The sequence below is a fragment of the Hipposideros armiger genome, unplaced genomic scaffold (assembly GCF_001890085.2).
Source record: "Hipposideros armiger isolate ML-2016 unplaced genomic scaffold, ASM189008v1 scaffold_187, whole genome shotgun sequence".
Classification (NCBI taxonomy): domain Eukaryota; kingdom Metazoa; phylum Chordata; class Mammalia; order Chiroptera; family Hipposideridae; genus Hipposideros; species Hipposideros armiger.
In genome coordinates, this window is record NW_017731537.1 from 2,933,622 (window position 1) to 2,952,255 (window position 18,634).

General features: G+C 34.9%; 1 protein-coding gene across 1 annotated transcript in view; it reads left to right on the forward strand.

The window, feature by feature from the left end:
- Positions 1–18,634, forward strand: part of DNAH12 (dynein axonemal heavy chain 12) — a 133,231-nt gene that overhangs the window by 29,853 nt on the left and 84,744 nt on the right. The window contains exons 9-13 of the mRNA XM_019652775.1: positions 2,076–2,264; positions 2,813–2,969; positions 3,820–3,911; positions 8,097–8,275; positions 11,771–11,906. Of these exons, the coding sequence (XP_019508320.1) occupies positions 2,076–2,264; positions 2,813–2,969; positions 3,820–3,911; positions 8,097–8,275; positions 11,771–11,906 (753 nt within the window). The remainder of the gene's footprint in view (positions 1–2,075; positions 2,265–2,812; positions 2,970–3,819; positions 3,912–8,096; positions 8,276–11,770; positions 11,907–18,634) is intronic.

Below are 18,634 nucleotides of genomic sequence, written 5' to 3' on the forward strand. Positions count from 1 at the left end.
TGTATATTCTGTTGCTTTGGGGTGAAATGCTCTAAAAATATCAATTAAATCCAGCTGGTCTAAAGTGTCATTTAAGGCCACTGTTTCTGTGTTGATTTTCTGTCTGGAGGATATGTCCATTGGTGACAACGGGGTGTTGAAGTCCCCTACTATGATAGTGTTGCTGTTGATCTCTGTCTTTATGTCTGTCAAAATCTGTTTTATATATTTAGGAGCTCCTATATGTTGGGTGCATAGATTTTACTAGGGTTATGTTCTCTTGTTGAATCGATCCTTTTATTATTATGTAGTGTCCTTCTTTGTCATTTATTGTAGTCTTCATTTTAAAGTCTATTTTGTCTGAAATAAGTATTGCTACTCGTTTTTTTCTCATTTCCATTTGCGTGAAATATCTTATTTCATCCCTTTACTTTCAGTCTGTGTGTGTCTTTTGATCTGAGATGAGTCTCTTGTAAACAGCATATGCATGGATCCTGTTTTCTTATCCACTCAGCCACTCTACGTCTTTTTTTTTTTTTTAAGATTTTTATCGGGGAATTGGGGGAAGGGGAACAGACAAGTTGCTATCCTTTCGTTCTTCAGTCTAGTTGTGGAGGATGTTGTTTCACTGGCTCAAATTGCCACCATCATTGTGCTTTTTCAGGGCGAGGCAGATCAGTTGCCAGCTTCTGGATGGCCGCTCACAGTGGCTGCTGGCCACTCATGTTGGCTGCTGGCTACACACGGTAGCCCATGGCAACCCACTGCAGCAGGGGCTGTAGCCTACGCTGACGCTGGCTACTCATGGGCAGCCCAGCTCCAGGTTGAGCTGTTGTTCAGCATCTTAGCTGTAGAGGATAGTGTCACTGGCCCTCATATGTAGGTCTCAATAAGCAGTCTGTTGGAGTCAGAGTGCGCCTGCCCGGTGTTTCCCTGGCTATGCAGCACAAGCAGTGTGGAGGATGGGGATCCAAGGCCGCATGCGTGCGCACGCATGCAATCCTGCACGTATTCCAACAGACCAATGCAATCCCAGACCTGAGCCTCTGTGGGAGGGCCCAGCCCTGAAAAAATGGCGCCTCCTACGCACTACTCATGTGCAAGATCCACACCAGGGGAACAATGGTCCCAAAAACCGCCGGCTCCCGTGCCAAAGGCACTCAGTTCAGTCCTTCCCGCAGGCTCCTGGGCCCCGCTTACAAAGCTACTCCCTCCACCAGGACCCGGGCGAGTGCTCACCAGTGATTGCGTCGGTTTTCCGGCCCCACTGGCTCTCCAGCCTCCCCCAGCCTCACCGAGTTGAGCAAAGAGAGTCCTCACTATTTTCTACTTCCAGCTATCATAGAACTCTTCCTCCCGGTAAAGTAACTCTGGGCTGATGAGCACGGTGTGGGGCCAGAGGGTCCCTCCCCCAACCGGAGAAGCCTCCCCACCTCTGAGGTATCCCTCCCAGGGTTCGCCTTCCCCCATCGCCGCCCCTCCCACCAGACTCAACGTGGCCTCCTCTTTAAGTCCCTCGCCCAGAGGTTCTGTTCATCTAGTGTCCAGGGAGCTTCCGAGGTTGAATATCTTGTAAATTATTTGTAATTTTGGTGGGATCCTGGGAGGCAGTTGGCACAGCATCTGTCCATTCTGCCATCTTACTGGAAGTCTCACAAAATTTTTGAATATTTAACAGTTGGCTCTTGTGACATAACAGAAGCTATCTCTAACATACCACTGTCCCTCACCCCATGTGCATGTAACCCCATGACACACACACCTTCAGGTGTCAGGCTTCCCCTCCCCTCAGTCTTCATTATGTTATTTTTTCTTTTGGAATGTTTGTGTACCAGGGAGAAAATTACTAAAGAATGTGGAAGATTCTGAGTTGCTATTTTAAGATTGTTCATATTCTATAAAACAATTAAAGTTTGCATATATTGTTCTATTTATTGTTTTAGACTACATTTATTAAGAGCACATTGTGTTAAAGATATTTTTCAAGACTAATTGGATTGATAGAATTACTTAATTATAGACAATAAGTTCACTGATTTTAGTTAAAGGTTGAATTTGTACTTTCTAAAGTAATAGTAATTTATGATATCATGCAGCTAAAGGATCTCTTAAAGAGGACTGTAGAAGGATTTGTTAAACTCTTTCACCAAGAAGATCAACAAGGGCTGCCAATATTTAAGATGGAATTGACATTAGATGATGATAAAATGGAATTTTATCCTACCTTTCAAGACTTGGAAGATGTTGTTTTGGGTTTGGTAGAGAGAATAGCTGAAGCTCTACAGGTATTTCATCCTTATCCATTTGATTTCTTTATATGGCTCTTTTTCAGAATTTTAAATTGAGTTGAAGCTCTATAAAGTACTTATGTACATAAAATGTTATAACTCTTTGTTTCATTTCCATCCTCAAAGTTATTTTATATTAAAAAGTGCTTTTTCTTTGAGAAAGTCTCCTGGCTGAAGATGACGTCTTCCTCTTAGAAGTTTTATTGTAGTTATGATATTTTTGTGCATGTCTCATCTTCCCTACTGAGTTATGAGCTTCTTAAATACAAGATCCAAGTTGTGTATGTTCTTTTTAGAACTTTCTAGTATAATCACTTCGACATTATTGTTACTCAATAAATATTTATTCAATGATAGAAAACTAACCCAACTTAAGTTTTATATTAGATTATTAAGTATATAACTTTAAATCATTATTTTGCATCAAGTTATCTTTTCTTGGGCCACTGAACTCTGAAAAGAATATTAAAAAATATAGTGCAAGATCTACATATAGACCAATTGCGGATATTTATTTTATAAATTGTAATTTTTATTTATGTTAGAATATCCAAACAGTATCCTCTTGGCTATCAGGAACTTCAACACCTGTAAATCTTGACACACAACTTCCCGAACACGTGTTACAGTGGGCTCTAAATTCGCTGAAAATGGCAATACACCGTAACTTAGAAAGTGCAAAAAACCATTATGAGGCATATGGTAAATATGACGTATAATATTATATGTTTTTTATCATAAAAGAATGAGATTTTATTTTACTAGAATTTGGTGAGATATTTCGTTGCCAGGGGTTTCATGAAAAAGCAGGGAGAGCCAGAAGTGAACGTAGACATGGCTTTTTGACAGAATCAAGGATCAAACCAAAGAAACATGAATTCTGTTGTCCAGTCCAAAGAGTGAATATTAAATGGAGCAGGGTGATAAAGTCAAAAGGGTGGCCAGTTAGCTCAGTTGGTTAGAACACAGTGCTCATAACACCAAGTTTGCCAGTTTGATCCCCACATGGGTCACTGAGTTGTGCCCTCCACAACTAGATTAAAAAACTATTTGACTTGGAGCTGATGGGTCCTGGAAAAACACACCCAATAAAAATTTACAAAAAAATTAAAATTAAAAAAAGGTAGAAAGAAGAGATGTTGGAATAAGGAGAAAGCTAAATCGAGGGTGAAAGCAACATAATTTCTAGGAATAGTTTTGTAGAGCCGAAAGCTCAATTTTATGGTCTTCTCAAGTGTGTGTGGGATCAGAATAGATAGTTATTATTTGACATTCTTTTACCCAAAATCTCTAATTAGCTGGCTTATTTGTACCTCTTAAGTTATTTAAAGATCATTACATGCCCTATTATCTTTATTTTAAAATATCTCTGTTTAACCTGGTTTGCTTAAGTCTATTTTATTTTATTCTAGCTATTCCTTTTAATGTATGTTAATACTTGATTAATAATAATATTTAATTGAATAAGCACTCCATTTGATAACCATATAAAAAAGCACTTGATTTTTTAAAAGGGTATTTTTGAGATTTAAATTAGATTATTAATTTTCAGTTGAAAAATATAATTGGCTCTTTGATGGGACTGCAGCTGAGCTCATAGAGACTTTTCAGGCAGAAGATCATACTTTTGATGAATACACAGAGGTAAGTGGTAATTCTGTTTTTCATTAATGCCTTTTGAATTTCTTTTTTAAATTATGTTTTTCTGGAAAATAAATACTTCAATTAAAGTTAATAGAATTTCTTATTCAAAATTTCATTTTAGTAAACTTATAGGTTCCCATTATAATTTCTGTAGTCATTCATGTACTCATTCATTGATTCAACAAATATTTCTTTATCACATTCAGACATCTAGCAAGATTTTTGTGATGCAAAAATCAATAATATATTAACATTGCTTTCAGGAGCTTATATGTGGCCTGGAAGCCAGACATAGAAATAACTATAATATATTGAGATAAGTACTAGAATAGAGAGATGGGTGAAGTGTTGTGGAAGCTTAGAAGAGGGAATGATTGTTTTTGTTTTGGGAAATTGGTGAAAGTTCCTTGAAGAAGTGAAAAGTAAGCTAGGCTTTGAATAGATATTTATAGGTGGATTTAGAACATGAAGTTGGAAATGTAAATTGAAACTACATGGGAAAAGAGTTTTTACTCAAGAGTTTGTACTTTGTTTTGGAGGTTTTTAATTTGCATTTACCTAATGACTAATGATGTTGAACATATTTTAATTTGTTATTTTCCATCTGTTGTCTTTTTAAAAATAAGATGTCCTAATAATTTGCACATTTTAAATTGGGGTTTTCTATTAATATCATTAGATAATAATAGATTTATTTTATTGGGCTATATTATTATAAAAATTCTTATAATTGAGTTTTAAGAGGTCTTTATATATTTTGGATAAAAGTCTTTTATCTGAAATACATTTTGCAAATATTTTCTCCCAGTATGTGCCTTGAGTTTTTATTTTTGTAATCATGTCTTTCAAGTTGGGTGGGGTGGAGTCTTGATTCACCAGTGGGTGGCAAATGAATGGCATTAGCCAGCTTGAGGGAGACTCAGATATGGCAGCTGCCTACATCTGTAGGCTGGGGAGGGGGAGGGCTCAACAAGGATACAATGGCCTCCTCTAACTTCTCCCTCTGGGAGAAAGCTGCCCCTCCAGCCCCAGCCCAAAGCCAGACAACTCAGTCCCCAACCATATGTCCCTGCTCCCTGTCCAGCTGCCTCCCCAGCAGTGGAGCTCAGAGCCAGTGACTCTGTCAGTGAGTAAGTCCATGTGCAGTCCCTTTAAGAGGAGTGCCTGGGAATGTAGCTGCCCTCCATCTCACTCAGCCACAATCTCCGCTTGTTTTCACAACCAGAAATTATGAGGACTTCTCTCCTCAGCACTAGAACCCTGGGCTGGGTCAGGGCTGGAGTCCTTCGCTCCTCTGGGAGGGACATCTGCAGCTGAGATATCCCTCCTGACTTATAATGGTCACACGCAGGTGGGAGACACAGCGAGTGCGTCGTTGCCCCTCCTACCAGCCTCGAGGAGGCTTCTTCTATATGTTCTTAGTTGTAGGGCTTCGGTTCAGCAAGATTTCAGGTGATTCTCAATGATGGTTGCTCTGTAGTTTAGTTATAATTTTGATGTGGTCATGAGAGAAGGGAAGCACAGCATTTATCTACTATGCCATCTTGACTGGAACCCTAATTTCGAAATATTTTAAAATTTGAAGATACTATAAGTGGAATGACTTTATTTTTGGATTGCTCACTGTTAATGTCTAGAAATACAATTTATTTCTGTATATTGGTCTTATATCTTGCAACCTTGCTGAACTTGTATAATTCTCACTTTTATGTATATATGTGTACATATTGCTTAGCATTTTCTATATACAATATAATATCATTTGTAAATAGAGATTGTATTACTTCTTCCTTTTCAATATGGATATCTTTTATATATTTATCTTGCCTAAATTCCCTGGCTGGGACAATGTTGAGTAGAAGTGGTGAGAGTGGATATCTTTATTTTGCTCTAAATCTTAGAGGGAAAGCATTAGTTTTGTAAAGCACTAAGTGTAATGTTAGTTGTAGATTTTTTTCATAGATACTCCTTATCAAGTTGAAGACATTATCTTCTATTCCTAGTTTGTTAAGTGTTATTACTGTGAAAGAATGTTGAATTTTACTAAATGCTTTTTCTGCATCTATTGAGATGATTATATATTCTTCTAATATGCATACTTTTACCTTATTTTATTTTTATGTGCTTATAAAACTATATTATGAATTCATACATGCATTATTACTGTCACAAAACCAAATATAGTATATTCTCTTTAATTTATATTTTACCATACATTTCAATATAATGCTGTGCAGAAAATAGGCACAGTAAATGTGTGAGCCAACAGCTAAATTTTTTGTGGTCTTGTCCATAACTTGTACTATCTATAACCTTTAAATCTCTAAGCTGAACATGTGTTTTATTGGGTTTCACTGTGATTCTTCCTTTAGGTCTAGTATTTTCTGTGAAAGTTTCTAGAATATTATAATTTTTGGATGGTTTATGTAACTGCTTAAAAATTGACTTTTAGGCATAGTTAATCCAGTCCTGCAGTTCTTTGTCAATTGTTTATATACTGTAATTGTGGTTAGTATACCTGTTTGGGAGAAATAAAACAATTATGAACTATTACATGTATATAGATGAAATGATATGATTCTTGGGATTTGTGTAAAATAAAACAGGACAGAAGAGAGGATAGGGGAATAGAGAAAAAAAGATTGGTCATGATTTCATAAGTGTTGAAGCTGGATGGATGATGGGTACATTTTGCCAACTTTCATATGTTTAAAATATTCCATTAAAAAGTGTAATATATTGTGAAATATAGCACAATATAGAAAAGCATGTAAAGCATATGGGTGTAGATTTATAGGTCATTATAACCTAACAGCTACCTAGATTAATAATTAGAACTTTGCAGCACTCTGGAAGCCACCCATCTGCCTTTCCCCAACAATAACCTTCTCTCTTATTTATTGGTAACTATTATCCTAATATTTCTTGCTATTCTTTATAGTTTTACCACCTATGTATGCATCCTTAGATAATATAGTTTAGTTTTATCCATTATCCTTGGTAAGTTTATATGGAAGATATCATATGTATTCTTTTGTTTTTTCTTTTTTCACTCATCGTGAAGTTCCTCCGTATAGTTATAGTTTGTTATAGCATAACATTCCCTTGTATTAATATGCCACCCTTTCTACTGTAAATGGCATTTGTGTTGTTTCCAGTGTGCCATATTTTCTTTGATCCAGCCCATTTTCTTTTCTGTATCTGTTAATTACATCACAGAAAAACTGGATGATGGTACTTGAGAGTAAGAAAACATCTATCCTCCCTTTTCTAGTACCATAAGTTCTATCTACTCTCTATTTGGTATATTTCCAACCAGAACCAAGCAGGCACTCAATGTAGTCTTTGAATTAATTAATATCTTTGGCTCCCTTAAACATTGAAAACTGGAGACTGTGGGAAAATAGAGTAGTCTTGAGAGAGAGGAAAGTACGTAAAGGGAAAAGTCTCCTTAAGGAAAAATAAAAGAAATGGGCATTTTGATGGAGGGTGGAGATGGGGTGAGTAAGAAGGTCTAAAGGCAACCCTAAAGATGTATTATGAAATTAAGTCAAAGTTGCCCTAAGTTGGTAGGTATGTTTCACTTTCACAAAATGAAGTGTAACTTTTGAGGTTTGCTACTTTATTTAATTTAAAGAAATTATCCCAGTGTTGGGTATTAAGAAGTTGTATAAATGTCAATATTTTAGATCTTGGTAATGGCAGAATACAGTGTTTCTTTCCTGGATTATTTTGACCAAAACCAAGAAGTTTCTTATATTTCATTTTCTAAAGATTTGATTAGAACCTTCAGTGAGGCATTAGTAATAACACAAGCAAGTATTTTGTTGGCTACGTAAATTGCAACATGATATAGATTTGTTTCTAAACAGAGATGAGTTGACTTTGGGGATAGGTTGTGTGTGTGTGTGTGTGTGTGTTTATAGTTACTGAGGGAAATTTCACCTTCTGAAATGTACAGAGATTGATGCTATAATGGCACCGTATTAGATATTTACTGGTAGATTGGCAAAATCCTTAGTGAAAGGAGAGATGAAAAAAAGATTTATGCAACAAAGGGAAAAATTTTAGTCACTTAGCAAAAAGAAATGAGTTTGCATTTATATTATGTAATTAATAACTTTATCATAATACAGTACTATAAAATCATTGATGAATTTAAAAATTCTAAACCTTTTTTTAAAGTTTATAGGAAAATTTCTCAGTCTTGCCTCAGAAATAATGCTTTTGCCTCAGTGGGTTCATTACCCTATGGTGCATTTGGATTGTGAAGATTTGAAGACAGGCCTAACAAACAAAGCAAGAGCCTTTACAAACATATTATTAAATGACATAGCTTCAAAACATAGAAAAGAAAATGAATGGTAAGTACAATTAGTTGCTAAACTTAGAATTATAGAGCTAAAAGAAATATTTTGCTAGTAATAACTCTTGTTTAAAAGGAAAAGATTAAAATATAATACTTACAACTTTTTATCCATTGTTGCTGCCTAAGGAGGTTCCTTTGTAGTCCTGTTGGTCTGGTTTCTATTTTGTTTAATACTATTTGAGGCTAGTTTTGAGGCAACCCAGGATTTAAAAAGAAGAAGAAGAAATTGAAATAAACCACTGTTTGGATACAGGTTGCATGAAAATGGACAGACTGTAGATTTTCGTTAATATTGGGAATATCTGCAATTATTTCTGACCCCAATATTTACGTGTTGCATCACCTGGCTTATTTTTCTCATCTGTAAAATGGAGACAGAATACTTTGCAGGTTGGCTATAAAATTGGATTAATCAACTTGTGGTCTGCTAGCTGAATGTAGTATGCCAATGTGCTTTACTTGTCTCACACTGCATTTTATTTAAACAAATTTTGAATATGCTGTCAACATTTTAACATTAGAAGATTACACACACACACACACACACACACACACACACACACACACACACATCTCTTACTTTTCTTGAAAAGTGGCAAGACCATGCCTTGCTGGGTTGGACCTGCAATGGTAAATGGAGCTGAGAAGCAGTTTTCCTTTTTAACAAGGAATGTGCCCTCTGGTGTGGTTTACCCAGTGCTTAAGCAACTCATCATCCAACTCATCTAACTCATTTGTTACCTGCCTAACCCTAAAGGAATCTTAGTTTGTAACTTTTGTAAAGATTAAAAGTAATATGTATATACTCGTATGAAGCACCCTAACAGTGCCCAGAACATGGTACTCAATAAATGTTAGCTATTATGTTTATTTTCCCAGAAGCAATGTAAGAAAATTATGTGCTTTGGAATCAGAAGGACCTGCATTTGAATCCTGGCTTTTCCAGGAATGAGTTTCATGACTCTACGCAAGTTAATTTCACAGAGCCTCAGTTTTCTGCTTTGCCAGCTATGAAAAAATACCCTCCATGAACAACTAATGTTAGGATCCAGATAATATTTGTAATGCATCTAGCACCATGCTTTATAGAATAAGCACCCAATAAAGGGAGCTCTCACATCAATAAATATTTTTAAATGAATGAAAAACATAACTGTCAGGAAGTCAAGTATTTATCATACACACTTCATACAAAAGTATACTGCACAAAAGATATCAAAGATGCAGGGCTGGCTGAGTGGCGCTTTGGTTAAGAGTTGGCTTGGGACGTCAGCTCTGAGCATCAGAGCCCCGGTTCAGATCCCACATTAGGGCCAGTGACACTGGTTCGGATCCCACATTAGGGCCAGTGACACTGCACCCTCTACAGCTAAGATAGTGAACAACAGCTCGACCTGGAGCTGGCTGCCGTGAGCGGCTGGCAGCCGGCGTGAGTGGCCGTGAGCGACCATTCAGTGGCCGGTGAGCGACTGCCTCACCTGGGAAGAGCACAATGATAATACCAACATGGGCCAGTGAAGCGACACCCTCTACAACTACACTGAAGAATAAAAGGACAGCAACTTGTCTGTTCCCCTTCCCCAATTCCCCAATAAAATCTAAAAACAAAAAAAAAGATATCAAAGATGCTGAAGTATTAGATTATCCATTTCTAACAATCCTGTTGCATAATGACAATGCCATAGTTATTCTAAAAATGATTTATGTTTAACATTACTTTTTTTGGTATTTATTTTTATCGTATCTGTGCCTTTTCTGAAAAATTCCATTCCTGTAAAATAATTATATCTTATTATAAACCCATGACATAAGAACAGTTGAAAACTTTCCTCTACCTAGTGCATTCTTTAATTCCTTACTATTTTAATTCCATATTTGAGATAGGTAACATGAAAAGGAGGAAATGTGTGTCACTAAGTACAATTTATTAAATTAATAATCATTAAAGAGCAATTTGCTTACTTCTCAGTTTGGTTTAATCTGCTTGGGCTACTGTGCTCTCATTAGGTTTGCCTCCTTTTCTTTGTTTTTTGTTTTATGCCTCCTTTTCTTTTGCTGCAGTCTTTCCCCAAAACACTCGGATTCTTCTCTAGCAGAAGAAAGCACCCGCAGTAGGATCATACATCTTTTTTGCATTATCCACATTAATACATACCTCCTAAATTTTTGATAATCAAGAATTAATTATCAAGCTCTACGTGATCTGAAACCTGCCTACCTGTCCAACTTCATTTTATGTCCTCTACATTCATGCTGGCCATTCCTAAAATATGCCAAGCTTATTGCTACCTCAGGCTTTTGTCCTTGCTATTTTTTCTTGTTGGAAGCTTTTTTTCCTGATATTTGTATGACTTACTGTTTTTTTACCTTGAAAATCACCTCACTACAGAGGCCTTCCTTGGCCACTCGATATAAAATAATGGCCCTTTCTCTACACTCCATCATCCTTTATTGCTTTACCTTGCTTTATTTTTCTTCACAGCATTTTTTACTACCTAACATTGTGTTATGTATTTATATGCTTTTGTTTCTCAGCTTGAATGTAAGCTTTATAAGGGAAGGGACTTGATCTGTTTGCTGCTATATCTCCGTTTCTTAGAACTTTGCTTAGCATATTGTAGATAATTATGTATTAAATTAATGAATAAGTATGATTACCATACAATAGAAATAAAATACCTACATGAACTAAATTTATTCTTAAAACCACTTACGCCTTTTATACTTTATTTTTGCATGAGGTTTTCCTGATATTTCTTATAACTGCATGACAATACAGATATTGCAAAGCACAGGGGAAAAAGTTCTATGAAATGTATATTTAGTTGAAGGGTGGCTATAGGATGTTTATACTTACATATATAAGATACTCTAAGAGAATTATAGATTTTTAAAATTGTGTACAGGGGTTTGATCTTTTTACCTGTTAGACTGCCATGTTTCACAAGAGGCACTAATAATAATAATAAAACTAATGATTATACTAACAATTATAGTTACTAGTAAATGAGAGCATGGTATGTACTTGCTTCTTTTACATTCATTATTGTATTACAACAGTTTGCCAAGATGAATGTTAATAACCACTTTACAGATATGGAAATTAAACTCAGAGATTTGCCTAAGTTCACAAAGCTAGTAACAGCTGAGGCAGGATTTAGATTTAGGGCTACCTGATCCAATGTATGGTCTGTGTTACACTGCTTATTTGTGTATTCAAGAGAGTTGAAGAGATCAGTAAAAAATAAAAATAAAAAAATTATATATAAAGTCATTTTTACATGAAAATATTACCTTAATTTTATAGAAGTATGATGTATGCTAAATTGTATCAGATGTTATGCTTAAATATTTTAAGATATCTTAGTGAATTAACCAATTATTTTTAGGATATCACAGTTCCTATTTTATAGTAATCATAATAACACATTTACTGAGCATGATACAGCATTAATTACCATAAATATAGTAAAGCAAAATATTATGTCAGTATTTGCAGTGAATTTGAAGCAATTAAAGAGCATGCATTAAAAGTCCCTGAGACAACAGAAGAGATGATGGATCTGATATCTTATGTGGAAAAAGCCCGGACAATAGGAATTCAAGACTTGGCTTTAAGGATCAAGGTATTTTTTAATCTACAATATGTATTTTAAAATAGTTTTTTTTCATTGTGAAATATAAACATATTAAAACTATATAAAACATATAGTTAAACAAATAGTTAATAATGTAAGCACCTATGTTGCCACCACCCAGGTCAAGAAATAGGCTATTGCCAGTACCCAGAAGTACTCTGCGTGTGACTTTCTGATCATAACTACTATCTCCTTCCCCCACTAAAGGTTTCCACTTGTTTTCTACAGTAATCATACCTATTTTTTCTTTTAGTTCCACAAACTACATGTGCATCTTTAAACAACATAGATTAAATTTTTTTTCTTTTATAGTTTCTACATTTAGTATTATACATATGCCTTCCTCAGAACAAGGTTATATACCTATTCATCTATATTGTATTCTAATTTTTTGTTTAAAAATGTGAAACATAACACATACAAAAATTGCATAAAAATAAATTGTACAATTTAAAATGTTATAAACACCCATTAATTATTGCCCAGGGAAAGAAATAGAATCTTACCAATGTCCTAGAAGCGCATCACAATCTGTCTTTTACTGGATGTGAACACTAGCCTGATTTTTAATCACTTCCTTGCTCTTCTTTATAGTTTTATTATCTAAATATGCAGTCCAATCAATATAGCTAACGTTTGTCTCATTTTGATCTTTATATAAATAGAATTATACTGTTTCTATTCTTTTGTATCTTGTCAACATTATGTTAGTAATGTTGTTCCTTAACTTTAGTTTATTTTCATTGCTGTCTAGTAACCCATATTCTGTAACTATACAATATTTATTATTTTAATTTTCTGTTCTGAAATTTGAGTTGTTTCTATTTTGCTGTTAGTAGCCATGCTGCTGGGAGCATATCTGTACATGTATCCTGGTGCATATGTTCATGTGTTTCTTCAGGTGTTATATACTTATTTTCAACCTTATTTGTAGCTAAGGCAAAACTCATTTCCAATTTTATACTCCTATCAGTAGTGTATAACAGTCCTATTATTTTACATCTTTACCCTTACTTCCTATTATGAGATATTTAACATTTTGCCACTCTGTTGGATGGCAGTCACTGTATTTTTAATTTGTATTTTCCTGAAAACAGATGAATTTGAACACTTTTCATATGCATATTGATCATTTAGAGTTCTGTGAACTGCCAGTACATGTCTTTTGCCCAATTTTCTTTTCAGTCGTTATGTCTTTTTCCTATTGACTTGTAATAGTTTTATAAAAAAAATGTGTAGCAAGTAAAATATAACAAAATTTACCATCTTAACCATTTTAAGTATATAATTCAGTGTAATAGTTTTGAATATGTTATTGATAAGTATCCCTTCTTAATGCTGTAATTTAACATTTTACTGGTGTTTTTGATGAACAGAGGTTACTAGTTTTATTTATTTTTAAATAATTTTTTATTTTTCAGTTACATTTGACATACAATATTATATTCGTTTCAGGTGTACAACATAGTGATTAAACATTTATATAACTTATGAAGTGATCACCCTGATAAATCTAGTGCCTATCTGATGGCATACATAGTTGTAGAAATATTATTAACTATATTCCTTGTGCTATACTTTACATCTCCATGATTTGTATAATTACCAATTTGTACTTCTTAATCCCTTCGCCCTTTTCACCCATGTTCCCAACATCCCTCCCATCTGGCAACCATCAAAATGTTCTCTGTATTGATGATTTTGTTTCTGTTTTGTTTGTTCATTTATTTTGTTTTATTAGATTTCACATATAAGTGAAATCATATGGTATTTGTCTTTCTTTGTCTGACTTATTTCACTTAGCGTAATACCCTCTAAGTTCATCCATTGTTGCAGATGGCAAGATTTCATTCTTTTTTATGACTGAGTAATATACCATTGTGTGTGTGTATATATATATATATATATATATATATATATATATATATATATATATAGCACTTCTTTATCCATTCATCTATTGATGGATACTTAGTAGATTCCATATCTTGTCTATTGTAAGTTCTTAATTTAAATACAGTCAAATAGAGCAATCTTTTATTTTATAGTGTCTTGTTTAAGAAAATTTTTCTTACACAAGGTCATCAAGATTTTTTTTTCCCCTTGTATCCTTTCCTAGAAAGCTGTTTAGTTTTGCCTTTCAGGTTCAGGTTTTCAATCCTTTTGGAATTTTATTTTTGCGAATAGTGTGAGGTCCAATTTAATTATTTTTCCACATATGTAAGCACTTATGTATTTATTGAAGAGACTACCCCTTTCCCCACTGATCTGCAATGCCTCGTTTACCGTATATCAAGTGTCTATCTATGTGTGGATCTGTTTTAAAACATTCAGTTCTGTTCCACTGGCCTTTTTATCCTTGTATCAGTAACACACTGAGTTAATTTCAACAGGTTAAATGTAATAACAATAATAAGTTGATACCTGGTAGAGCATGTCCTCCCACTCTATCAAGTTTCTTGCTTGTTCTTGGCCCTTTAGCATTTTCATACAAATTTTATACTTAGCTTATCATATTCCATAAAATATTTTTTTGGGATTTTGATTGAGATTGCATCAAATTGATAATAAGTTTAGAGAATTTGTCTTTTTCTTTTTTTTTTTTTTTAAGATTTTTTTTGGGGAATTGGGGGAAGGGGAACAGACAAATTGCTGTCCTTTTGTTCTTCAGTCTAATTGTGGAGGACGTTGCTTCACTGGCCCAAGTTGGCACCATCATTGTGCTCTTCCTGGGCAAGACAGATCAGTCGCCGGCTTCTGGATGGCCGCTCACTGTGGCTGCTGGCTGCTCATGCTGGCTGCTGGCTACACATGGTAGCCTGTGGCAACCCACTGCAGCCTATGCTGTTGCCGGCGACTCACGGCAGGCCAGCTGCAGGTTGAGCTGTTGTTCAGCATCTTAGCTGTAGAGGGCAGTGTCACTGGCCCTCATATGTGGGATCTGAACCGGGGCCCTCTGGCGTCCCAAGCCAGCCCTTAACCAACACGCCACTTGGCCGGCCCAAATTTGTCTTTTTCTTACATAAATTTTAGAATCGGTTTTTCACATCCCACAAAAATCTGTTGAGATTTTTATTAGAAATGCATTTAAAAATGGAGAGAATGAGCACATTTACAATATAGAGTCTTCCAATTCATAATAAACATTTTATTTATTCACCTCTTCTTTGATATCTGTTAATATTTTATAATTTTCTCTGTAAGGTTTTGCACATTTTTTGTTAGATATATTTTCAGTACTTAATATCTTTTAATGTTATATTAAATTGTAGTTTTAATTTTTTTCATCTTTTTGTTACTTGAATACAAAAGTACAATTAATTTATATAATTAATAGACTGGTTTTTTTGAACAGTTTAAGATTTACAGAAAAATTGAGCAGATAGTACAGAGAGTTCCCATATTATATGCACACCCACTCAAACTCCTTTCTCATTAACATCTTACATTAGTATGGAACATTTGTTATAATTAATAAGCCAATATTGATACATTATTAACTAAACCCCACAGTTTATTCAGATTTCCTTAGTTTTTACTTAATGTCCTTCTTCTATTCTAGGAATCCATCTAAGATACCACATTATATCTAGTTGTCATGTCTCCTTAGGCTCCTCTTGGCTGTGGCAGTTTCTCAGACTTTCCTTGTTTTTGACGACCTTGCCAGTTTTGAGAAGTTGGAATTTATCTGATTTTATTCTCATGATTAGACTTGGGTAGTTGAGTTTTGGGAGAAGGATCACAAAAGTAAAGTGCCGTTTCCATCACATGATATCAAGGGTGCATATTACCAACATGACTTATCATAATTGATGTTGACCTTGATCACTAGGCTGAAGTAGTATTTGTCTGGTCTCCTACCTTGTTTCTCTCCCTTTCTATACTATCCTGTTTGGAAGGAAGACACTATATGCTGTCCATTCTTAAGAACTGGGGAGTTATGTTCTCCCTTAGAATGGAGTGCCTACATTACTTATTTGGAATTCTTCTGCATGGGAGATTTGTCTCTTCTCTCCCACTTATTATTCAGTCATTTTATTTTTATCAGTATGGATTCATGGATATTTATTTTATACTTTGGGCTATAATATAATACAAAACTTGTTTTATATAAAATTAATATCAATCATTAAATTTTTTCCTAATTACAATTTTTATTTTTTTATTAGTTTCGGGTGTACAAAGCAATGTAATAGACATTTACACCCCTCACAAAGTGGTAACACCCCCCCCCAATCTGCTACCCTTCTAATGTCGTATATAGCTGTTACAATGCCAATGACTATCTTCCCTATGCTGCACCCCACATCCAGTGACTATATATATATGTGTGTGTATATATATATATATATATGTATATATATATATATACATATATATATAAAATTATAGTTGACATTCAGTATTATTCTACTTCAGCTTCAAATGGTTAGCCATCTACACAGTCTATGAAGTGACCCCCTGGTAAGTCCAGTGCCCATTTGGCACCCAATATAATTTTCACAACATTGATTATGTTTCCTATACTCTATTTCATGTCCCTGTGACTATATTGTGACTTCCAATTTGCACTTTCTAATCCCTTCACCTTTTCCCCCATCCCCCACATCTAGCAACCGTCAGTTTTTTCTCTGTATCTCTGAGTCTATTTCTGTTTTGTTTGCTCATTTATCCTGTTATTTAGATTCCACATATATATAAGTGAGATCATATGGTATTTGTCTTTGTCAGTCAGATTTATTTCACTTGGCATAATATTCTCTAGGTCCATCCATGCTGTTGCAAATGGTAGGATTTCATTCTTTTTTATGACCAAATAATTCTCCATTGTATAAACATACCACAGTTTCTTTATCCAAAAGTCTATCCATGGGCATTTCGGTTGTTTCCTTATCTTGGCTATTGTGAATAGTGCTGCAATAAACATAGGGGTGTATATATTTTTTGAATTAGTGATTTGGATTCCTTTGGATAGAAACTCAGGAGTGGAATTGCTGGGTCATAAGGTAGATCCATTTTCAATTTTTTGAGGTACCTCTATACTGTTTTCTATAGTGGCTGCACCAATCTGCAATCCCACCAACAGTGCATGAGGGTTCCCTTTCTCCACATTCCTGCCAGCACTTGGTTGGTTGATTTATTGATGATAGCCATTCTGACAGGTGTGAAGTAGTACCTCATTGTGATTTTAATTTGCATTTCTCTAATGATAAGTGATGTTGAGCATTTTTTCATATGCCTGTTGGCCATCTATATGTCCTCTTTAGAGAAATGTCTCTTTGTGTCCTCTGCCCATTTTTTAATTGAGTTGTTTATTTTTTTGGTGTTGAGTTGTATGAGTGTTTTATAAATTTTGGATATTAACCCCTTACCAGACATATCATTGGCAAATATCTTCTCCCATTCAGTAGGCTTCCTTTTTGTTTTGTTGATGGTTTCCTTTTCTGTGAAAAAACTTTTTAGTTTGATGTACTCTCACACACATACACACACACATGCGCACACGCGCGGCACACACACACACACACACACACACACACACACATATATATATATTTTACTTCCATTGCCCGAATGGATATATCAGTAAAAGTATTACTAAGCGTAATGTCTGTGAATTTACTTCCTATATTTTCTTCTAGGAGTTTTATGGTTTCGGGTCTTACATTTAAATCTTTAATCCATTTTGAATTTATTCTTGTATATGGTTTAAGAAGGTGGTCCAGTTTCATTTTTTTGTATGTATCTGTCCAGTTTTCCCAGCACCATTTATTAAATAGACTGTCTTTATTCCAGTGTAAATTCTTGCTTCCATTGTCATAGATTAACTGACCATATAGGCATGGATTTATTTCTGGGCTCTCTATTCTGTTCCATTTATCTATGTATCTGTTTTTATGCCCATACTATGCTGTTTTGATTACTATAGGCTGGTAGTATGATTTGATGTCAGATAGTGTGATACCTCCCACTTTGTTCTTATTTCTCAAGATTTCCGTGGCTATTCAGGGTTTTTTATGGTTCTGTATAAATTTTAGGATTATTCTAGTTCTGTGAAAAATGTCATTGGTAGTTTGATAAGGATTGCATTGAATATATCTATTAGCTATATGGACATTTTAACTAAACATTTTTTTCTTTGAAATTTTTATATATTGTCTATCTTTTTAAATTTAGTAGTTTATCTGAAGATTCTTATGGAATGTCTATATATACAATTATATAACTTGCAAATAATAAGAGTTTGGTTTTGTCCTCATCAGACATTATGCATTTCCAAAACTTTTATTTTCTCTACTAATGGACTGGTTAGGACTTGTAGTACAAAGTTGAATAGCAGTCATCTTGATCCCAACCTCAAAGGGAGAGCTTTCAAGATTTTACTATGAGGTATGACATTTCCTGTAGGTTTTTTATAGGTACCTTTATTAGATTACTAAATTCTCTTCTATTAAGTATTTTTAAAAAAATTATTATGAGGGCCAGCCAAGAGGCGCATTGGTTAAGAACTGGCTTGGAACACCAGAGGGCCCGGGTTCAGATCCCATATATGAAGGGTAGTGACACTGCCCTCTACAGCTAAGATGCTGAACAACAGCTCAACCTGGAGCTGGGCTGCAGTAAATCACCGGCGACAGTGTAGGCTGCAGCCCCTGCTGCAGTGGGTTGCCATGGGCTACCATGTGTAGCCAGCAGCCAGCGTGAGTGGCCCTCAA